Raw genomic sequence first — 23,241 nt, forward strand, 5'->3', positions numbered from 1 at the left:
GTTGGATGCGGTCAGTGTGGGGCTTTGCTGTTAATTGTTAAATCAGGGCAAAAGGTACTGTCTCAGATGTTTTGGGACATGTCATATTTACTTCTTTGTGTACGTTAATCAGTGCAGTGAAAAGATGATTGACATCATGTATTACATGCAGTGCATTTTACCTTAGGTATTGTTTAATGTGATTTTGGGATAAATTTCAATTTACTGTTAGAGGAGACAAAATTCTCTAATATTTAATACTAAATTGTAATAGTATTTTCAGCAATATATCTTTCATGAGTTTACCTTAGTGACAGGTGATGTGTTATCTTTTAATATAAAATATTTCAGTGCCACATTTCTTTGAATATCTTCAGGAAGTTTTTATCTAGAAATTTGCATAATGGTTTGCATAAAAGGTTAGCCTTTTCACCTGTTTTATTTTGTATAAACACTGATACAGTGATTAAAACATTAGCTACATAACTATGAGTCACTGTAGTTTTCTGATAACTTTTAGATAGATGATGTTAGGAGTTTTTTAAATCCAGGGACTACCTTTTATTAGAGGGTGGGCAGTCTTTTAGGATTACTTGCCCAATTTGACATGTTTCTTACTCTAGCTGTAACTGTGATCTCTGAAAATGTTTACTTTTTCCCCCTAGTCTTCAGAAATATAAAAAAGATACAACTTCATTTTATTAAACGATAGGAAGAAAGAGGATTTAGATTCTAGTCAAGAATAAAAATGTAGTATATTTTATTTTTTTCAGTTTTTGTTATATTGATAAATAATTATACATATTATGGGGTACATGTGATACTTTGATCATGAATACAATGTGTAATAATCAAATCAGGGTAATTAGGATATTCATCACATATTTGTGGGGCACATGTGATATTTTGATACATGAATACAATGCATAATAATCAAATCAAGGTAATTAGGATATTCATCTCAAATGTTTATCATTTCTTTGTGTTGGGAACATTCCAAATCTTCTAGCTATTTTGAAATATACAATAAATTATCATTAACTATCATCACCCTATGGTGCTATTAAACACTAGAACTTATTTATTCTCTCTGACTGTATTTTTGTACCTATTATCCAACCTCTCTTCATCCCCACCCCCTACTCTTCCTTGACTCTAGTAACCATCATTCTACTCTGTCTCCTTGTTTTTAGCTAACACATATGGAGGAGAACATGCAATATTTGTCTTTCTGTGCCTGGCTTATTTCACTTATCATGATGGCCTCCAGTTCCATCCATGTTGCTGCAAATGACAGAATTTCATTATATTTTTTATGGCTGAATAATATTCCATTGCATATATATACTACACTATATCCATTTATCTGCTGATGGACACTTAGGTTGCATTCATATTTTGGCTGTTGGAAGTGCTGCAATAAACATGGGAATACAGATATCTCTTCAGTATGTGGATATCCTTTCTTTAGGATATATACCCAGCAGTGGGATTGTTGGATCATATTGTAGATCTAGTTTTAGTTTTTTGAGGGACCTCCATACTGTTTTCCATAGTCACTGTACTAATTTGAAATGTAGTATATTTTAAAATACCATCATTGTTTGGAATCCATTTTCTATGTTTCATGTATGAAGAAAAGAAAAGCTGGTATTTTATGTGTGTTAATTTTTTTCTATCATGTAAATTTTTAACACTCTGTCTTTGATAAGGGACTTGCAACAAAGCATTGCCAGAGAACCTAGTGCTCCTTCAATTCCTACACCTGCGTATCAGTCCTCGCCAGCAGGAGGACATGCACCAACTCCTCCAACTCCAGCGCCAAGAACCATGCCGGTTAGTAGGCAAATAAATATTTTAAACAGAGGTTTTACATTACGATGATTACTTGTTCTAACGGATAAAACATGATGTATGTAGGAAGGATCTAGTGGTTACCACCTGCATCAGGTAACCAACCTTATGATATTTTGCAATATGTAGAACACAGCATCGTTCAAGAATTCTTGACAAAAAAATGCTTAACCTGAATGTAATCAAGCCCTTAAACTTTCTGTTCATAGCAAATAAAACAAATGATAAAATAAGAAGTTAAATTATGCTATTAGGAAACAATTGGACAAATCTATCACATGGGACATTTATATGAAATAACTGAGTTGATCATTTCTAAAAGTGAATGTCATAGATTTTTTAAAAAAGAGGCATATTCTAGATGAAAAGAGATGAAAGTTTCCTATAATCAAATGCAGTATATGAACTTTATTTGCTTTTGGTTTATAAAAATAGCTATATGAGCTTTTTTGTGTTAATTAGGGGAAAATTGAATTTGGAGTGGATATTTGATGACATTGGGGAATAGCATTAGTTTTTTAAGGATGAAAATGGTATTGTGATTATGTAGGATAATATCCTTATGAGAACTTGAGTGCTGAAGTCTTTAGGGCTAGTGTCATGAAATTTGCAACTTACTTTCAAACGATTCTGCAAATATATATGGATGTAGTTATAGATAAAGCAGAAATGGCAAATGTTAATAGTTGTTGAATTTCATTGGTAGATGTGTGATTATTTTATATACTATTTTTAAAAAATTTTCTGGTGTGTGACATTTTTCATATAAAGTTTGGGGACTAGGAGGAGATGATGGTAGTAAACAGTACCTGTGCTGCTTCCTTCCACCTCAAATGTCCAACCACTGGAGGAAGCAGTAAATGATTAAATATTAGGCACCAGGAAAAAAGCAGTGGCTATGGAGTTTCCACAGGTTGGAAAATTATTCAACTATGATATATTTCTATAGTAATAAGCCGGTATTTAAGAATGGGAATTAAAAATATATTTGGTTGGATTCTAGAGTTTCTCATATGTCCTTATTAATTTTAATTAATAGCAATTTGAGAGAAACATGAAACATTTTATAGTCAATGCTGACTTTTTCTTATAGCCTACTAAGCCCCAGCCCCCAGCCAGGCCTCCACCACCTGTGCTTCCAGCAAATCGAGCTCCTTCTGCTACTGCTCCATCTCCAGTGGGGGCTGGGACTGCTGCACCAGCTCCATCACAAACGCCTGGCTCAGCTCCTCCTCCACAGGCCCAGGGACCACCCTATCCCACCTATCCAGGATATCCTGGGTAAGGCTGCAACATTGTATATCCCAAGTTGGCTAATGTTGTTTCTAGGCTCTGGCTAACCTGTTAAAAACAGGGTCACCCCTTCTCCAAATGGAGGTGTCATGAATGAATAAGCTACACTGTCAGCTTATCCAGAAATGAAAATAATGTTATGGTCACTTACATGAATAGGATAGCTATTTCCTAGGCTTTTAAAATTTATGTTTTTATATTTTACATATTGGGTTTATATTAAATAATCTTTTCTGTATTATAGAGTTTAGTAGGTGTTTCCTTGGACTTTAGGTGATAAACAGGTACCTTTTCTGAGCGTAGCATAGCAAAACTGATAAAGCCTTGTTTACGTCCCTATACTTAGAATACTTGGCATTTAATAAACAGTTGAATAGAAATTTATCTAATTATGGGTTGCACTTTCTTAAAGGTTAATCTCTGTGGTAATTTCTTAATTTTAAAAATCCAAACATTTGACTACCTTTTAAGATGTGCTCTAAATTTTACTTAGTAAGTACATGTTGTCTGCCAAATATTAGAACTTTATAAGTTGTAAATTTATGTACATCACAGTGAATATTGAATATTGTGGAAGAGGAATGTATTTAGATGACTAGTTTTGCCACGTTAAAATGAAGGGTCTCCATTTTTTTTCTTTCTTTAATACTCAAATATTTAATCTTATTTTCTTCAGTATTTTTTTTTTGGATAGTATTAAACACTTGGTACCCTTTTGTTTTAATTAATAACAGGATAGGAATGCTTTTCTCTGACAAGTGCCTTGAAACAGTTTTTTTCACTCCACTATTCTTTAATAGACTAAAAAATAGAAATGACTTTCGTGAAAAACGTAGTTCTAGAATAATTATTGTTTTATTTTTTAGTATTTGATTTACCAATCAAGATTTTTTTGTTTTCTTCTCCCTATCAGGTATTGCCAAATGCCCATGCCCATGGGCTATAATCCTTATGCGTATGGCCAGTATAATATGCCATATCCACCAGTGTATCACCAGAGTCCTGGACAGGCTCCATACCCGGGACCCCAGCAGCCTTCATACCCCTTCCCTCAGCCCCCACAGCAGTCTTACTATCCACAGCAGTAATATGTCTGCTCAGCAGCTCAGCTGATTCAGATCAGAGGGAAAGAAATACCAACCCTGCAATAAGTGTACTAAACTCTACGCTCTGGTTAATGTAATGTACTCTCCTGGACTGAATGCAGTGTATAATTTCTGTCTACAGCTAGAAGCTGTGCCCCAGTTCCACATTTGATTACACATGTGAGATTTGCTGCTGTTGCAGTATAAACACTAGGTATAATAGGATTTGAAATTGCATTACAGTTCATAAAAATTGAAAATGAGAAATTAAACCTGCAAGTGAAACATTTGAAATGATTATACTTTCTACATAAGACATGGTTGGGACATCAGATACTTACAAAGATGGTTTAAGTATGGATACTAGAGAAAATTAAGTTTTCTTTCTCTTTGGTTTATTGATTTGGTTTAATTTCCATTATGCTATTTTGCATAATCAAGGCACTGTAAATCTTATAATTTTAAAATAAATTACTTAAGAACAGTTGTCATTGTTATGTTTTGTTATTGATTCTCATTACTGTCTAATTTTTTTTCTGGTATTAGTCTCATTTTGTATGTATATAAGTTAAACAGATACTGTTTTTAAGTGCATGAATAGTACAAGTTATTATCAAGGATGTTTTACAGGGAAATCAAAAGAATATTATAGTTTATCTTTCGTATGCTGATTAGTAAACGATTTTTGACATTTATTTTAGAAAGTCCTATAATGTGGAAGAAACAAACAGTTGCTACCAAAGATTCTTCAAATAAACATACAAATAAATGTGTATATTTAATGTTTTATTGTTAGCTTCTCCAGAAAATTGATGCAAATTCTGGTAATAATTCTTGCATTTTTTTCCCATAACCTGGTTAAAATAAATACGCCATTGGCAATACTTCATAATATAATGGAATTGTTTGGGGAACACTTCCTGTACCCTCTCATCCTTTTTTCCACCTTACTGTGTTAACTTAGTGACATTTAATGCCCAATATGTATGAATAGATCTAAGCCATTTAATTTTTTTTCCTTAAAGATTGGACTATTTTATAATTCAAGGAGCATACAAAACAATGGTTGGGAGCATATGCCAATTATGGAATAGGCTATGTATTTAATATTAATCTCTGCCATTAGGATATCTACTCACTGTATAAACCTCAGTAAAAATAGTGAAGACATGCATCATGGAATGAGAAAATGAGAAAGGAATGAGTTGTCTAACATCACAGTGGGATCTGTTTTTTGTGAGGTTCATTTCTGAACACATTAGGCATATGAGCAGATTTCCAGTGAATCTATTTATGTTTATTTTCTGAGTTTCAACGCTGACCTTTTCTTGCATTATTGTTTCATTTTAATGATAGTGTTACTTGTCCCACTGTTGTTTTCATTGACAGTTTGGATTTATATTTTAAATGTTCAAATGAAAGTATGATTGTAAAAGGGAGTGAATTGGTTTAAAAATATATGTATATTTTAAACTTTGTTGTGTGTAGGAAACATGAAGGCATGTTAATTCAATATAAATGACCTTTGATTTCATGGAATATTAAAGTTGGTTTAAAGTCCAATAGTTAAACCTTAGCAAAAATAGTTTTTTACTTTATCAGTTGCTAAGATTTAATACTTTGGATTCATCAAAGTGTGACATGGGCTTGTTTGACTTCTGTAAGTGGCATTTAAGTTCCACATTCTTATTACTTGAGGTACTTTATACTAACATAAGACACTCAGTGAGAGTTAGAGGTATTACAAGTTGCTAGTTTATAATGTCTTACTAATGCAGAAAAAAGGAAAAAAACAAAATTGGCCTGAATATTCTCTTGGGGAAAGAGGGCACCAAAGAAAAGGGTAAGTGCATCTGAGGGCCAAAAGAGATGTATAAGCCTTTTAGCCCATTCCCCATGCTGGGCCTGCTCACAGAGCCACAGGAAGATCATTCAGAAACTAGGAAAGGAGGCCCCCACAGCTGCTCCTGCCACAGCACACCTGACTCACTCGGCTCTGTTAGTGTAACCTTTTAAATGTAGCAACCCAAACCCTTTCCCTCTTGTCAGTTCACTCATCCTTTGGTTTCTTTTTGATCACCTGTGTCTGGGCACAGACAATCACAATAAATGCAGCCCTTTATTACTGTTAAGGATCATACTGTTGATTTGGAGTTGGAAGGGTACTACTATGTGATTCAGGTGTGTTGTACCCATGTTTATAATAAGGCTTTATTATCTTCCTAAATCAAGGAAAGGAAATCATCCCCAGACCATTTATATTGAGCTTTGGAATACTATTTTAAACTGGATTGTACTTAAATAATGAAGCTCTGCATAGAGGAACTAGTCAGAAGTGGGGAAAACACTGTCTAATTTTTATCAGTCTGGTATAAAGTATTGATCTAAGAGAACTCTCCCTGTGCCCCTTGGTCTTTATTCTCAATTAAGAAAAACAGTCACATGTCACGACAAACCAATCAATCTTTATGAGATATTCCTGTATCCATACCGCAGCTTGTTTGCAATTTATAAACCTCCCCTTCAAAACTAAGGAGTTGCAGAAAAAAATGGATTTCACAGAGCCTTGTGTCCCTAAAGTTCTGTCCCAGTCAGCAGTCTTTATAGTCCAAACAGATTATAAAAAATGTTTTCCATTTAAACTTTACAGTTTGCAAAAGTGCTTTTATACATTTTCTAATTTCAGAAACAGGATAATATAATTTGTTAAGTGGGTTTCAGTTTGCTAATAGGGATTTTTTGTGTTTTGTTTTTTAATTTTCAGCATCTCTTGAAGAATCTTGCTACAGCCAAATGGCATCTCACTTTTTAAAGACGTTTGCAATTATTAGTTGATTTACAGTACAGAACAAGGTATAAAGGAAAAAACCCTGCTAGGTAGTGTTATAATTGCTGGATTAAAAATAGACTAGAACTAACAGGTTCATTTTAAGATTTACATGGAAGAGCAAAGAAGGAAAAATTATATTTTTAAAGAAAGAGAATATTCAGGCTTTATTTCTGGTATGAAGTTTATATTTTTTAAAAAAATCCTATATTATCACACCAGAGATTATAGATTCTTTTCTGGTTAGAAACATTGCTGGTAGTTGGATTATATTTTTATTGTATTCATTTATCTTAGGGGGAACATTGTAAAGAAACAAAAAGGTCCAGATGAATGTATCCTAGAAATAAAAGTTGAAAGATTCTTACTTCTTTGGAGTATGAATTCTTATTTAAAGTGTTTATTCTTCAGCTTTATAGTTTCCATTATTTCTTTGACAAATGGTGAATTGGAAAATGTAAAAAAAATACCCACTTTGACTAAATGCATGAGACTACAAAAGGAAGATAGTGTTTAAATTTTTTTTTTTTCCACACCTGCAACCTGATAATTTAGCAGTCATGGATGGGCCATGTTTTTCATTGCTTATGTGATTTACTCTAGGAGTATTCTTTTCAAATACCACTTTTTAGGTTAATTTTTGGAAATGATCAGCAAGATTACTATACTCATCAGCTGATGAGGGGAATGGGGATGGGTTCTGCTGCATCCCGAGTGAAGATGACTGAGAAGCTGTGTGCTTGGCCTGCTTTAGTATTTACTACTACCACAGGGCAGGATTGGCTTAGGAACTCCCTGTGAGCAGACCGACTACAGCCTGTGAACCAGAGGGCTTCATGCCACCGAGCCTCAGACCACAGGCTACTGCCAGTCAGTGTCCCTGCCCAAGGACCGGTCTTGCCTTTGTAAGTTAGCAATTTGGGGCACATCCAAGTTGTCTGCCTTTTCTCCTCATTGGTGCTGTGCAAAGGATCCTGGCTTCTCTCAGTTCTGTGGCTCCCGCGATCCTTTCTGCTTAAAAGTTGCGTAAGTTATGAACACAGGTGATACAGGTGAAGAGGTTCAAGTCTATTACCATTGTTTTTAAGTGTTCCTATATTTTTAGCTGTTTTAAGCTTTACACACTTTGAAGCCCACATGATTCACACTCATCAAGTATGTCTTTATTGTGAACATGAAGTGGCCCTTTTCCATCTTGCAGTATATTCTATTTTTTGAGGCGAGTTCTCGCTGTTGGCCAGGTTGGAGTGCGGTGGTGCTATTTTGGCTCACTGCAGCCTCAAACTCCTGGGCTCAGTCAATTCAACCTCCTCAGCCTCTTTAGTAACTGGGACTACAAGCACCTGCCACCATGCCCAGCTAATTTTTTTTTTGTGGAGATGGAGGTTTCACCATGTTCCCCAGGCTGGCCTTGAACTCCTCAGCTCAAGCAACCCACCTGCCGCGACCTCCCAAAGTATTAGGATTACTAATAGGCATGAGCCATTGCACCCGGCTACTGTTTTATATGACTACTCTTGTTTTGTTTTTGGATGCATTAGCAGGTTTTCTAACCTAATGTGTGCACTTGCTTTAGTTTTAGATGTTTAGATTTAGTTACTTGACTCAACCTTTTTTTTTTTTTGTAATTTAAAAGGGAAGTTTAACAATTTTGGTAAAATTAAATGATCTGATATTTTTGTCTGATACAAATATTTTATCCTTTCTATTTTCTATATCTGTCATTGCTTGGATTATGTGTTCTTTTATGTTTCCTAGTTGTTTGAAATATTGTTTATTACCTATAATTTTTGAAAGCATTAATATTCTTTTTTTCCTTCTCAGCCATATGTTGTTTCTTAAAAAGTAGGGGATGGGCTGGGCCTGGTGGCTCACGCCTGTAATCCCAGCACTTTGGGAGGCCGAGGTGGGAGGATCACCTGAGGCCAGGAGTTCGAGACCAGCCTAGCCAACATGGTGAAACCCTGTCTCTACTAAAAATACAAAAAATGAGCCAGGTGTGGTGGTGGGTGCCTGTAATCCCAGCTACTCAGGAGGCTGAGGCGGGAGAATCGCTTGAACCTGGGAAGCAGAGACTGCAGTGAGCTGAGATTGCACCATTGCACTCCAGCCTAGGCAACAAGAGTGAAACTCTGTCTGAAAAAAAAAAAAAAAGAGGGGGATGGGGAAGGGAAAACATATAAACAGGGTTTAGGCTCATAATTGCTAATGCACTATTATTTTTACATTGTACATCTCGATTATAATTGTTAATGTTTGCATTTTTTTATTACTCAATTTATAAAATATGTAAACATGGTCTATTATAACTTGGTTATAGCTGGTCCTCTTCTCTTGTTCCCTTCTTGGGATGCTTTTGAACATTCAGGAGGTTTGGTCTTGCCCTCTCTCTTACACCAATCTTACTCTGCCTCCAGCCTGTGGGCTTCTCTGTTGTCAGCAGGTGCCAGTGATTCTGGATGAGGAACTCCCTGAGGGGCCAGTGTCTTCTTTTTCCACTGAACCCTGGAAGAAGAGGGGTGCATAAGAATGGCCCCTTCAGCCTTCATCAGCCTCCCACAATGGACTGGGCTGCATAATGAGTTCTTTTTAAAAGTAGTATGTTTTTCGAATAGGCAATACACACACGGTATAAATTTCAAAAGGTAGAAAATGGTGAATGATAGTAAGTGTCCTTCCTGCCCCTGTTGCTTGACCCAGTTTTCTTTCTTAAGACAGTCTCCACTACCAGGGCGCACAGGGTTCACATTGTATTTAGACTTAACAGCTCCCAGAAGCAGGTGTGTTGTGACCCTCTGTGGAAGGCACACAATGAGTTGTGATAGTTGCATCTAAAACTGGAGTTTTATTCTTTCATAGAGACCAAAGACTGTTTTTAGCTAGAGAATTATTTCTAAGTTCAGCTACGCTTGACATTATTAAGAACAGTAACATGTACTGAATCACTGCCAATTTCTAATCCCACTATGCTTTCATGTTCTTTCAAACTTATCCAAAGTATATATCATAATTTTTTATAAAGATTTGCATTTTAGGCTGATATTTAAGTAGTTTTTCAGCAAGAAACTTGTAACATTGAATCACAGAGAATAGCTATACCTAGAAAGGGAACAGAGCATAACCACATTTAATTCCTTTTGACAACGTCAGGCAGAATAATGGCCTATGTCCGTGTCCTGTTCCCCAGCACCTGTGAATACGTTAGGCTATTTGGCAAAGGGGAATTAAGATTGCTAATCATCTGATTTGAAAATAGGGAGATGATTCTGGATTATCAGGCTGAATCCGTGTGATTTCCGTTTCCTAAAAGTGGAAGGAGGAGATGGAAAAAGGAGAAAAGGACAGATGGCAGAATGAAAATGACTTGACCTAATGCTGCTGGCTAAGAAGATGGGGCCATGAGCCACAGAAAGTGGGCAGCTTCTAGAACCTGGGAAAGGGAAGGAAGATTCACCCCTAGATCCTACAGAAGGAAGGCCTACACAGGCCTGTCAGCACCTTGACGTCAGTTCTGTGAGACTAATTTTGGACTTCAGACTTCCAGAACTGTAAGATAAATTTGTGTTGTTTTAAGCCACTAAGTTTGTGGTAGTTTATTATCGTAGCAACAGGAAATAAATTATACTCAGTTTGGTTTATTAGCAACTTCTTTGTTCTGCTCCCTGGGTTATACCGAATATACTGCATCCTCTAGCTTCTCTCATCAGCAGGAAGGTGGGAATTTACAACACGGTGGTGACTCCACAAAGGCCACGTGGGCCCAGCGTTGGCTGCACCATTCCCTTTAATGAAAAAGTATTTGGTTCCTAAAGGAAGATTCACTTTCTTATTTCTTGTTTCGTATTTTAGGGTCTTTATGTTATTCCCTTTCCATAACAGTGTCTTTTATCACTATTGGGGTTTTCAGAAAGGAAATACAATGTAGATGGAAGTGAGGCGACTGCACAAGGGAAGGCACTTGGAAACAGACCACAGTGCTGTGGAAGAGATATCTGTTGCCTTTTTTTCCTTGTAAGTAATGTGGTACAAAACTTTTAACCATTAGAGTTGAAATTTTTCTCCAGCAAAGATCTGTCTTTAGTCAAATTACCTGGTAATGTATGAACTTTTTTAAAAAAATAGATTTTTTTAAGAGCAGTTTTAGGTTTAAAGAAAATAGAGGAGAAAGCATAGAGTTCCCTTATACCCCCCTTACCCCACCCCCTCACAGTTTCTCCTCTTGTTAACATCTTGTATTAGTGTAGCTCACTGATTACAATTGATGACCCAGTATTCACACATTATTATTAACTAAAGTACATAATTTATGTTAAGGCTCATTTTCTGTGTGTTAAGGCTCATTTTCTGTGTTGTACATCTGTGGATTTTGCCAAATGCATAATGTCATGTATTCACCATCACAGTCTCATATAGAATAGTTTCACTGTCCTAAAAATCCCTTGTGCTCCACCTACTCACCCTTCTCCCCAACCTGGACAAGCACTGATCGTTTTATTGTCTGTATAGTTTTGTCTTTTCCAGAATGTCATACAGTTAGAATCATACAATATGTAGCCTTTTCAGACCGCCTTCTTGGCATGTAAGTTTCCTTTGTGCCTTTTTGTGGTTTCATAGCTCATTTCTTTTTAGTGCTGAGTAATATTCCATTGTATGAGAATACTGGATATATCAGTTTGGTTATCCATCTACCTTTTGAAAGACACACTTGTTGCTTCCAGTTTTTGGCATTTATGAATAAACATTAATGTGCAGGTTTGTATGGACATAAATTTTCAACTTATTTGGGTGAGAACCTAGAAGCACAATTCATGGATCATAAAAGACTATGTTTTGCTTTGTAAGAAGCTGCCAAACTGTCTTCCAAAGTTGCTGTACCATTTTGCATTCCCACCAGCACTGAATGAGAGTTCCTGTTTCTCCACATCCTCGCTAGCATTTGGTATTGTCAGATTTTTGGATTTTAGCCATTCTAATAGGTGTGTAGTGGTATATTACTATTTTTAATGTGCAATTTCTTAATGATTTATGCCGTTGAGCATCTTTTCACATGCTTATATGCCATCTTGTATCTTTGGTGAGACATCTGTTCAGGACCTCTATCCATTTTTGAATTGGATTTTCTCATTGAATTTTAATGCTTTTTTGGGGTATATTTTAATGTAGTTCCTTTATCAGATGTGTTTTGCAAATATTTTCTTCCAGTTTGTAGAGCAAAAGCTTTTTCACAGAGCAAAAGTTTTTAATTTAATGAAGTCAAACTTACCAATTCTTTCATGGCTCGTGCTTGTGGTGTTAAATCTATGTCAAACCCTAGATTACCTAGCTTTTATCCTATGTTATATTCTGGAAATTTTGTAGTTTTATGTTTTATATTTATGTCTATGATCATCTCCTTTACTTTTGAAGGATAATTTTGCCAAATACAGAATTCTAGGTTGGTGATTATTTTCTTTCAACACCGTAAATATTTCCCTTCTCTTCTTACTTGCATTGTTTGTGAAGAGAAGTCTAATGGAATTCTTATCCTTATTTTTCTATAGGTAAGGCAGGTTTTTCTCTGCTTTCTTTCAAGATTTTCTCTGTCTTTGGTTTTCTGCAAGTTCGAATATGATTTGTTAAAGTGTAGACTTTTCTGTATTTGTCCTGATTCGTGTTCTCCAAGCTTCCTGGATCTGTGGTTTTGTATCTGTCATTAATCCTGGAAAATTCTAATCCATTATTACTTCAAATATTTATTCTTCTCCTTTCTTTCTTCAGCTTCTGGTGTTCTCTTTGTGAATATATTACATGTTATGTTATTGTCCCACAGTTGTTGGCTATTCTGTTCCAATTTTTCATTCTTAGCATTTCAGTTTGGGAAGTTTCTCTTGACATATCTTCAAGCTCACTGAATATTTTCTCATCTGTATCTAGTTTACCAGTGAGCCCATCAAAGGCATTCTTCATTTATATTATAGGGCTTTTGATTTCTAGTATTTTCTTTCATTTCTTTCTTAGAGTTTCGAGCTGTCTGCTTTCATTACTCATCTGTTCTTGCATGCTGTCCACTTTTACATTGGAACCCTTAGCATATTAAGTATAGTTATTTAAAATTCCCAGTCAAATAGTATCAAAATCTTTTCCATATGTAAGTCTTGTTCTGTTGTTTGCTTATCTTTTCAGAGTGTTTTTCTTGCCTTTTAATGTGCCTTGTAATTTACTGTTGAAAGGCAGATTTGATATATTGGCTAAAAGGACCTGAGGTAAACAGATCTTTAGGATAAGGGTTTATGTTTATCTGGCTAAGAACTTGGCTGTGTTTATCACTTACCATAGCTGTAGATGTCTGAGATTTCAGTTTTCTTCAGTGTCCTCATTTTTGTTTTCCCTGTTGTTTTTGGTTTTCCCTAGACATTCTTTCTTAAACAGAGCCTCAGGCTTGCAGTTGTTTCAGCTGTAATCTCTGTTGTCACACAGGAGCCTTATTGATGTGGTGTTGAGGTGTGAGGGTAGAAGTGTTCTATAATCCTGTGATTTGGTCTCAATCTTTCAAGGAGCCTGTGGCCATGGCCTGTGACCCTCACACGTGCTTCCCAGCTTTTGTTTTACTCCTTAGGTGAGACAGGAAGTTAGTTAAAGGGGGCTGGAGTTGGGTACAGTTGTCTCTGTCAGTATCAGTAGGTGCTTGATTCCAGGACTTCTCACAAATACCAAAGTGCATGGATACTCAAGTCCTTGATATAAAATGGCATAGTATTTGCATATAACCTATGCACATCTTCCCATATACTTTAAATTATCTCTAGATTACTTATAATACCAAATACAATGTAAATGCTATGTAGTTGTTTTACTATATTGTTTAGGGAATAATGACAAGTAAAGAAAGTCTGTACATGTTCAGTAGTGATACAATTAAAAAAATTTTTTTTTGGTCTAACGTTAGTTGAATTTAGGGATGCAAAACCTATGGACACAGAGTGGGGACTGTATTTCCTTTCCCCTACATTGTAACCAGTATAGTTTCCCTTGAGGGCAAGTGGAGAACAGAATGCTCAGATGGTTACTTTCCCCTTCTGCTGGAAGCATCAGGGTATTTCCCCCAAATTTTCACCACGAGACCCTGGTAGGGCTTTTGCAGGTGAAACTCATGAAAACATGGGGGCCTCTCTAGGACTGGGCCCCAGGAGTTTTTAACACACAGTCTAGGCCCCACTCAGCTTCCAGCAGTTTGTCCATTACAGTTTTTTTCCTCCTAGATCCTGGCTCCAGTGGCTTCGGCTCCTGCTTCTGTATTTGTCTGTTTCTCCAGTCTTGGGGGTATTTGTTTGCCCTGCGATCTCAATTCTCTGGTGGATTAAAGAAAGAATTGTTGATTTTCAGTTTGTTCAGCTCTTTTTTGTTGTGAGGATGAAGGGGTGGTTGCTGAGCTCTTCACATGTCAGAGCAGAACCCCAGAAGTCCAGATGAGCTTTGGACCCAAATACTCAAGCCTTTAGTAAGCTTGGAGGATTTTTCACTTCTCTTCCATGTGCTCTCGACTGCCTTCTGGAATCTCTATTGTTACAGATACTAGATCTCTCCACATGTTTTCTATCTATGTAGCACATAATAAATGTTTAGTAATGTTAGCTACTATTATTTTTTACCCATTATTTTAATCTTCAACCTTTTTCTTGATTGGAGAAGTTTCTTGAAATAATCTACTTCACAATTCCTTTTTCTGCAGCACTTGGTCTGCCACACACTGTCACCAATGCATTTTAAAAAGTTAGTCCAAGCTTATGGGGTACATGTGACATTTTGATACATGTATATAATGCACTGTGATCAAGCCAGGATATTCAGGGTGCCCATCACCCAAGAACAATACATTTCTGTTAAGCATAACCACCTTACTCTGCGATCAAACACTGAATTTATTCCATCTTATTCTACGTTTGTGCCCTTTACCCCACTTTCTTTCTTCTCCTTGCCCCCACTCACCCTTCCCAGTCTCTGTTGTCTAGTTTTTCACTCTTTACCTCCAAGTGATCAAATGTTTTAGTTCCCACATTTGAGTGAGAACATGCGGTATCTGTCTTTCTGTGCCTGGCTTATTTCACTTAAGGTAATGACCTCCAGTTCCATCCATGTTGCTACCAATGACATAATTGTATTTGCTTTTTATGGCTGAATGATATTCTACTGTGTGTATATATACTACAGTTTCTTTACTTTATCCATTCATCTATTGATAGGTGCTTAGGTTGATTCCATACCTTAGCTATTGTGGATAGTGCTGCATAAACCTGTGGGTGCAGGTGCCCCTTTGGTATTTTGATATTTTTTTCCTTTGAGTAGATACTCAATAGAGGAATTACTGGATCAAGTGGCAATTCTAGTTTTAGTTTAAAAAAAAAACTAAAAACCATTTTTTTGAATTAACTTTAATACTAAAGATTTTTAAATTGCTTATAGATATAATTTTTTTGCAATTTACTTTTTTTCTTTTACATTCTCAACACAGCAAAATACTGTAAGAATGATTAGGGACTGACATTTTTAGTAAAATCATCACTAAGTTTTACTTCTCAATATACTCTTTTTTATAGAGAATGTTGTTATATGTCCAACCACTGATTTTTGGTTCTTGTGAAGTGCTTTCTTTTGTGGATAGTTGTTCAATTTGGTGTTCCTGCAGAGGGGATGATGGCTGGAGGCTTCTATTTGGCCACCTTGCTCCACCTCTCCTATTTTAGGCTTTTTGATAAATCTCTGTGCAGTTTTCCATAGTGGCTGTACTAGTCTACATTCCCAGCAACACTGTATAAGAGTTCCCTTTTCTTCGGATCCTCACCAACACCTGTTATTTTTGTCTTTTTAATAGTAGCCATTCTGACTGGGTAAGATGACATCTCATTGTGGTTGTGATTTGTATTTCTCTGATGATTAGTGATGTTGAGCACTCCAAAACATTTTCAAATATGGCCATGATATTTTGTGATTTGGTACAATCTTTACTGATCTCACATTTTCCCCTGTAGATAGTAGCTGCTTGATTTCACTGATATCATGGTAGCCGCTCTTTTTTATATAATCGCTGTTAGTTGAAACTTAGCCCCCTGTTCCTGCAAGGATTCCCCCTCCCCATTTCCTTTAGATGTTATGTAACCTGAGCTAGAAATAATGCAGCGCTGTTAGAATTTAGCAAAACAACTCTAGGATGTGGGTTTACGCAGAATGTATGCCATACCAGCCCCCACAGCCAACCCCCATAAACCACCCCAGCGTATGAGCTCAGGGCTGCCTCCTCTGCCTGTCAAAGAGCAGCCCGGCAGGTCAGTAAACTCACTTGCCTGACTTTGGGTCTGCTGGTCCTTTCTCTTGGCTGACTTTACAATAGTGACTTGCTCAACATCAACTATGTATTTGCACTTGCTAGTTCTAAGCACTGGTGAGTGTTTGAATAATTCATTTTGTTTTTACTTTTCAGAGACAGAGTCTCAATCTGTTGCCCAGGCTGGAGAGCAGTGGCATGATTATAGCTCACTACAGCCTCGATCTTCTGGGCTCAAAAACATCCTCCCACCTCAGCCTCCCAAGTAGCTGGGAATACAGGTGTGTGCCACTTCACCTGGCTAATTTTCAATTTTTGTTTTTGTAGAGATGGGGGTCTAACTATTTTGCCCATGCTGATCTTGAACTCCTGGCCTCAAGTGATCCTCCTGCCTTGGCCTCCCAAAGTGCTGGGATTACAGGTGTGAACCCCCAAAATATGAGCCAGGTCTCAGTTAATTTAGAAAGTTAATTTTGCCAAGGTTGAGGACACACGCTTGTGACACAGCTTTAGGAGGTTCTGACGACACGTGCCCAAAGTGGTCAGGGCACAGTTTATACATTTTAAGGAGACATGAGACATCAATTAACATATATAAGATGAACATTGGTTTGGTCTGGAAAGGGGGACAACTTGAAGCAAAGGTAGGAAGACTCAAGGACTCAAGCCGGGAGGGGGCTTCCAGGTCATAGGTAGATAAGAGACAAATGGTTGCGTTCTTCTGAGTTTCCGATTAGCCTCTCCAAAGGAGGCAATCAGATGTGCATTTATCTCAGTGAGCAGAAGGTTGGCTTTTAATAGAATGGGAGACAAGTTGGCCATAAGCAGTTCCCAGCTTGGCTTTTCCCTTTAGCTTAGTAATTTTGGAGCCCCAAGATTTCCAAGATTTTCCTTTCACACAGGCATGAGCCACCATGCCCAGCCAGTAGTAATTCATTGAAGTTTCATATGAACCCTATGAAAATGGTATTTTTTCATTCATATTCATTCAAAACAGAGGAGTCAGCTTCGTTGTAGAGAAGCTGAGCAACTTGTCCAAGGCCACATGGCTGCCAAGTAGCTGAGCTGGGGCTCAGGTTTCTTTCGCCCTGTTGCCTCTCATCTGAACTGCTCCAACAAGTGTAGCTTCCTCTTGTCTGCTGCTCTTGCCTCTGTGTCTGAAAACAGCTAATGTTTATAGAGTGCTTGTCATGTTACAGGTCCTCTTTTAAGAATTTAAAGTCCATTAACTTATTTTAGCTGAGCACCACTTGTGAGGTGGCCACTGATTTGATCTCTCATTTTACAGGAGAGGAAGAAATAAGGCACAGGGAGCTTGAGTACCTGGGACTGGCCTGTGATGAAGCTGGGATCTCACTGCAGTTAGATGTTAGTTTTCAAAGTTTCTCCTGTTTCATGGAGTTTTGTTTTGTACAAAGACTTTTGCTCTCATTCCTTACATCCATCATTTATCCCTTCATTTTTTTTTTTCTTCCCAGTCATTCAAAACTATATGTTGAGAGACTACTTACTCTTCTAGGTGCTGGGGATTAAACTGTGCCTGGGAATTTGCATTCCAGAAGAGAAGGATATTGAACTAGAAGGATAGGTTTGCAAGTGAATACTGTATTAAGATGTGAATTTGTGGGTGGCAGTGCTCTTGTATTTGTCCCTGTTTTCATCTCCAGCCAGGTGGCTAAACCCGTTGCATATTCCTGCCCCTGGGATTGTTTGTTGGGTTGGAGGGTGGGTGGGAGCAGAAGCTGGGGTCTCTGGCAGGAGTCAAAGGGAGTGGTAACATTTCAGAGGGGATGAGGTTTTGGTTTAGGAGATCACAGCATTCCCAGAGGTATCATGCTTCAAACAAAGTGGAGCTTCCACATCTGAAGGGACGGCGAGGCCAGGCAGCAGCCCAGGGAGTGCCTGGCAACCCCTGGGGTGTTTGTGTGGGGAACCAGTAATTACTGAGATGGAATTTCTCAGCACCCTGAGGAATGAGCTTCTGAGGCAGAAACAAATTCAATCAATCAATCAATCAATCAGTGAATATTTCTTGTGTCCCTGGATTGGTGGGCTTCAATTCACATCCACCCACCACATTTGGTCCATCTCTGGAATGGCAAAGAATATTTACATCACGCACAACTGCACCCCATGGTCTGATGATGACGCCCATTGGAGATTTGCTGAGCAGAAATAAGGCTCTCAGAAGCCGCTGTTGGGAAGGGGATGAAGACGAAGCTGAGTTTGAAGAGCAGCCTGAATGCTCTCACCCACTGGTCAGATGTGAGGGTCACCAGAATGGAGAGGAGGTAAATCACTTATTCCACAGTGTTGAGATTCTTCCGTCTTTCTTTCTTTCTTTTTTTTTTTCTTATTTCCCAGGCAAAATACCCTATGACTGAGAGAGAAGAACCTGAATCCTGGCATTCAAGAATATTCCTACAGTGGCCCAGCCTGGTCATGCCATGTAAGGCCTAGGCCAATGCATTGCCCCACCTGTGGGGAAGGCTGTTTTGTCATGGTGGAAATGAACCCACTGGAAACAATGGGTGTTTTGGGGAGAATGAAGCTCCCACTTGGCCCCAGTAGAAGAGCATTTGAGTCTTGCTGGGGCCCATTTCTGAGATGCACCAGAAGTTAATCAACTTTTTAGTGTCAGAAGATGCCTATTTGATCCCTGGGGCCCATTTTTGAGATGCACCAGATCAGAGGCTGAGAAACTGCAGAGCTCAGTGACATCACAAGGGTGAGGCCCTCGGGCCCCAGGGCTTTCAGAGCACAGGAAGGTTCAGTGCTGAGTCTGACTACTCAGAGCTCCAGAGTAGGCTTTCTTGGTGCTGCAACCATCACCAGCACACAGTGGGCTGCCGAAAAGTGTCTGCACCTACCCAGTGAGGACAGGGTGCAGGGGCTCGTCCTCAGTGCTAGACTTCACAAGCCAGGGCTGTGTCTTCAGAACCGGTGTGGACAAACCTGAGTGGCATATCCCATTCCAAGCTCTATCTGACAGACCCTCACCCTCACACCTGCTCCCAACCACAGACGCTGTAAAGGCTGGGTACTAACGAGTGATGGAAACCAGTCAAAGAGAAAGCTGATTTTGGTGGCTCGCACCCAGGCCTTGCTGTTCAGGCCAGCACATGCTGACATGTCACCAAAGCTAATTATCCTGAAGGGCCCTCCCAAACTCCTGGGAAATGGGCTTTTGATCCTGGGTCCCAAGAGTGAGGGTCTACCCTCTGCCCTTTGTGGGGAGCGGGGGCCTACCGGTGGGGGGCACGGTGGGGTTAGCCAGGCATACCGTCCTTGGGGATTGGTCCTGACAAGGCCACTGGGACATGTGGGGAGACATGGGACATTTCACAGGGTGTTCAGCCATCAAGAAATCTTGCAGTTGATGTTAATGGCTGAGGAGGGCTTGGGGGCAGGAATCCAGGGTGGGCCTAAGAGTAGTTGGTAGGACACCACTGGTGCTCCTTCCTAGGGGAGACTGCTGCCCTCTCTGTGTGTGCTTTCGTGTGGAGTGGGGAAGGTGGTGCTTGTGCCGGCTGGGCAGTGGAGCATTTCAGACAAAGAGGCATGTGTTGAGGGGTTCAGAGGTGAGAAGGGGCAGCAGGCAGGAGACCTCAATTAAATGTAAAAAGCCTCAAGAAAGCGTAAGCACAGGAGAGGAGTGGTCAGATGAGGGTTAGATAGCTCAGCAGGGAGAAGGAGTACATTTGGACTTGGTGCGGAATTCCTTGGTAGATTAGAGGCTTATAGAGAGGGGTCTGGGTGCTCCATCCAGGGCGTCCTTTGTGGGCCATGGGTGCTGTGCTGTGGGAGTCACTATCTGTGGCTGTGGGGCCTTCAACTGACCTTCAGTCTTGCCTACTCGCTGCCTCTCCCAGAGGCACAGATACAACAGGGAGCCTCCCTGTGGACTGGCTTTTCTCCCCAAGCCGTGGGGACCCATGGGGTCTTCTGGGAGGCAGTGGTGGCCTCACCACCAAGCAGCCGTATGACTCTGGGCAAGACTTTTGCATCTAAGCCTCCATTGCCTCACTGTTGAAATGAGAGTAATAATCCCTTCTTGAGAGTGGTAGAAAGCTGAACAGACTGGCCCTGGTAGGTGCTCAGACACTTGGCTGTTTTAATTATTCCTAGTACAGGCAAACCTGCCCCCACCACCCCACGCTTGTGGAGACTTTGCTGGGTTTATTGGCCCTCCTCTGCCCCCATCCTCTCTACACTTTATTTTGCTGAAATTCACTTCAACAGGGGGATGTTCAGCCAGGACAGGACAGAAGCTGGTGCTCCTGACTTTTTTGGATTTGCTTCAGCTGGATACAATGTTTTGGGTTGACCATTTAATTCAGATTTCCTAGTTCTCACACACCTTGGAGGATTTTTCCCCAGAAATACTACAAAAGTGGTAACTTCACCTCATGTAGAGAGACTGCTCAATGAATAAATTAAGCTAGATTAGAATAGCTGGGTTTCACCAAGCCCAAGGGGCCCAGGAACAGAATTCAAAGGATCAGTGAACTAGAGGGCCAAGCATGGTGGCTCACGCCTGTAATCCCAGCACTTTGGGAGGCCGAGGCTTCAACAGCTCAATGAACTAGAATGGGAGATTAGAGCTTAACTTTTGAAATTTAGAATTTCCTTCAGTTATAAATATCAACAAACCAACCTTTGTAGTATTACCAGAAACTGAGACTTTGTTATTTATAGAAATCTCAGCTTTTCACATATTGTTACAGCTGCCACTGATTTCTCAAAATGTCATTTATGCCCATCATAAAGGAGCATATCATGAATTTATGGTAATTAGACCTGCCACTAGGTCTTGTTATTTACTGTGTTAAAAAAGAACATGTATCTGCATAGCCCCCACTTGTTTCACAATTGGATAAATTAATTGAAATGCAATTAGTTTTCTTTGTAATTATGAATTTCGGAAGAAGTCCATAGGCTTCTTCTGACACTAAAAAATTGATTAACTTCTAGACATTGGAGAACTGGAAGGATAAAGTGGCAATTCCCAGTTTAGCCACAAGAGGGAACTATTTCACAACTTATGTTTAAAAAGAGCATAGCTGGGATTTTTCTTATTTCCTCTTAACTCGTTCTAAAATTGGTTCGAATTTTCTTCTTTACCGTTAGCAGTGTAATTGGGGTGCTGTGATGAGGCTCTGTAGCGGATACCCCGCCAAGAGCTGAAGCATCCCTGTCTCATGAATCCAGGAAGATGTGATATGAAAAAGTGAGTCTCCCAGGCACTAGATGAGAATGCGAAGTTTAGCGCCCCAGCTTGTTTGCTGTCTTCCCCCTGCCCCCTGAAACCTTGTAGAGCAGAGACGATACCTCCTTTTTTATTCTCATAGGAACAGTTCCTTCTTCAGGTTAGAAACACAGCTGAAGGTTTTCCACGAATACAGTGGCTGTTAGAAGAATGTGTTGTTTGTGTGTATGTGTGGGAAGGGGGCAGAGGCAGGGTTGGCGTGGGAGGGAGGGAAATAAGAGCTTTAGAGGTGGAGAGAGGCTGTGATGCTATAATAAAAACCCGAGGACCTGGCCAGGCCTTCCACTTGGTTATGCAGTGGTTGCCCCTAGGGCTGATTTTAATGGGAACAATTTCACGCGTTCCCTTGTCGTTTGGCCACATCAGCACTTAGGTCACCTTATATATTTAAGTGCACAGAATTGAGGTCTTAGAGTGTCTAATTGCAAAGGGCGGCAGCCACTTTCACAAGTCAGCATCCTACGGAGGAGCAGCTCTGCAGTCCCTCACTTGCCCTGAAGTAGGTCAGGCTGGAGGAAATGCAGCAGATGTCCACGTGGGCGCAGTCGCGGCCACAGAACATAGTTCTGAGTTCAAACCTACTTGTGACTCCAAAATTAACATTTGTTACACTCTCTGCCTCTCTGGCCTTTAGGGATTGTTGCCTGTTTTTTTTTTCTCCCCCAATGTTAGTTATGAGCAACATTGAACAACTCACTGTTGAAAGCAGGGCTTTACAGGCTCCATCCTAAATGCTGGGGCCACAGAAGGGAACCAGCCATAAGTGCTGTGGATCCCTAGAGCTCACAGGATGCTTGGCATGTGTTGGGTAAATACAACCCCTCTGAATACGGTCCTTTCAGGTGTGTCTACCGTGTGACCAGCAAGTTGTTGATCATCTCTGAGCCGCAGTTTCCTCATACATAAAATGGGAATTCTTTTACCTCAGGAGATTGTGGTGAGAAGTAAGGAAACAGGTCGTATACACAGTTAGCACCGTGCCTGGCCATTGTTACTGAGGATCACAGCTTTGTTCCTTAAGCATGTGGTGTGCATGGGACAGACAAATAGTAGCCAAGAGCATGGGCTGCTGGTGCATCCTGCCTCACTTTATGGCACTGGTGCTGCCAATAACCTGGTGAACTTAATAACTGCTCTTCACTAAAGTGCCAGGATTTATTTTGTGAGATGACAGTGTGACAAGTTGGTGCAGAGCATGGGCCCTGGAGCTGGATGGCCTGGGCTAAGTCCCAGATATGACTTATGGCTGCAAGACTTTAAACAAGTTCCTTAGTGTCTCTGTCTTTAGTTTCCCATCTTTAGAGTAGGGACCATAATGGTACTTTCTGCATAAAGTTATTATGAGTTAATGCATGAAAAGTACTTAGAATGATCCCCGGCACGTTAGCAATTACTCAAAATTATGAGCTATTATTATTACTGTTATTGTCCTAGACAACTTGCTAAACATTCTCTGATGACAAATTTCAAGAGTTGTGTGAATCTTCCAGACAGTCTAGACCAGTGGTCTCATGCTTCTGGACCCTGTTTCCTCAACATGCTACGGTAGTGGGGTGAGGATGGGATGGGGGTGGATGAACCTGGGTGGTACGGTGGTGGGGGTGATGGTGGAGGTAGTTGATCAGTGGCAGTGGGA

At 39.5% G+C, this 23,241-nt stretch overlaps 1 protein-coding gene across 2 annotated transcripts in view; it reads left to right on the plus strand.

The window, feature by feature from the left end:
• The window catches only part of PDCD6IP (programmed cell death 6 interacting protein), a 68,075-nt gene extending 63,380 nt beyond the window's left edge, over nt 1-4,695 (plus strand). For both annotated transcript variants that reach the window (XM_031009628.3, XM_031009627.3), the window contains exons 16-18: nt 1,692-1,815; nt 2,927-3,114; nt 4,040-4,695. In XM_031009628.3, the coding sequence (XP_030865488.1) occupies nt 1,692-1,815; nt 2,927-3,114; nt 4,040-4,214 (487 nt within the window). In that variant the 3' untranslated portion in view covers nt 4,215-4,695. The remainder of the gene's footprint in view (nt 1-1,691; nt 1,816-2,926; nt 3,115-4,039) is intronic.
• Nucleotides 4,696-23,241: the final 18,546 nt, after the last annotated feature.

This window comes from Gorilla gorilla, chromosome 2, assembly GCF_029281585.2.
Source record: "Gorilla gorilla gorilla isolate KB3781 chromosome 2, NHGRI_mGorGor1-v2.1_pri, whole genome shotgun sequence".
Lineage (NCBI taxonomy): Eukaryota > Metazoa > Chordata > Mammalia > Primates > Hominidae > Gorilla > Gorilla gorilla.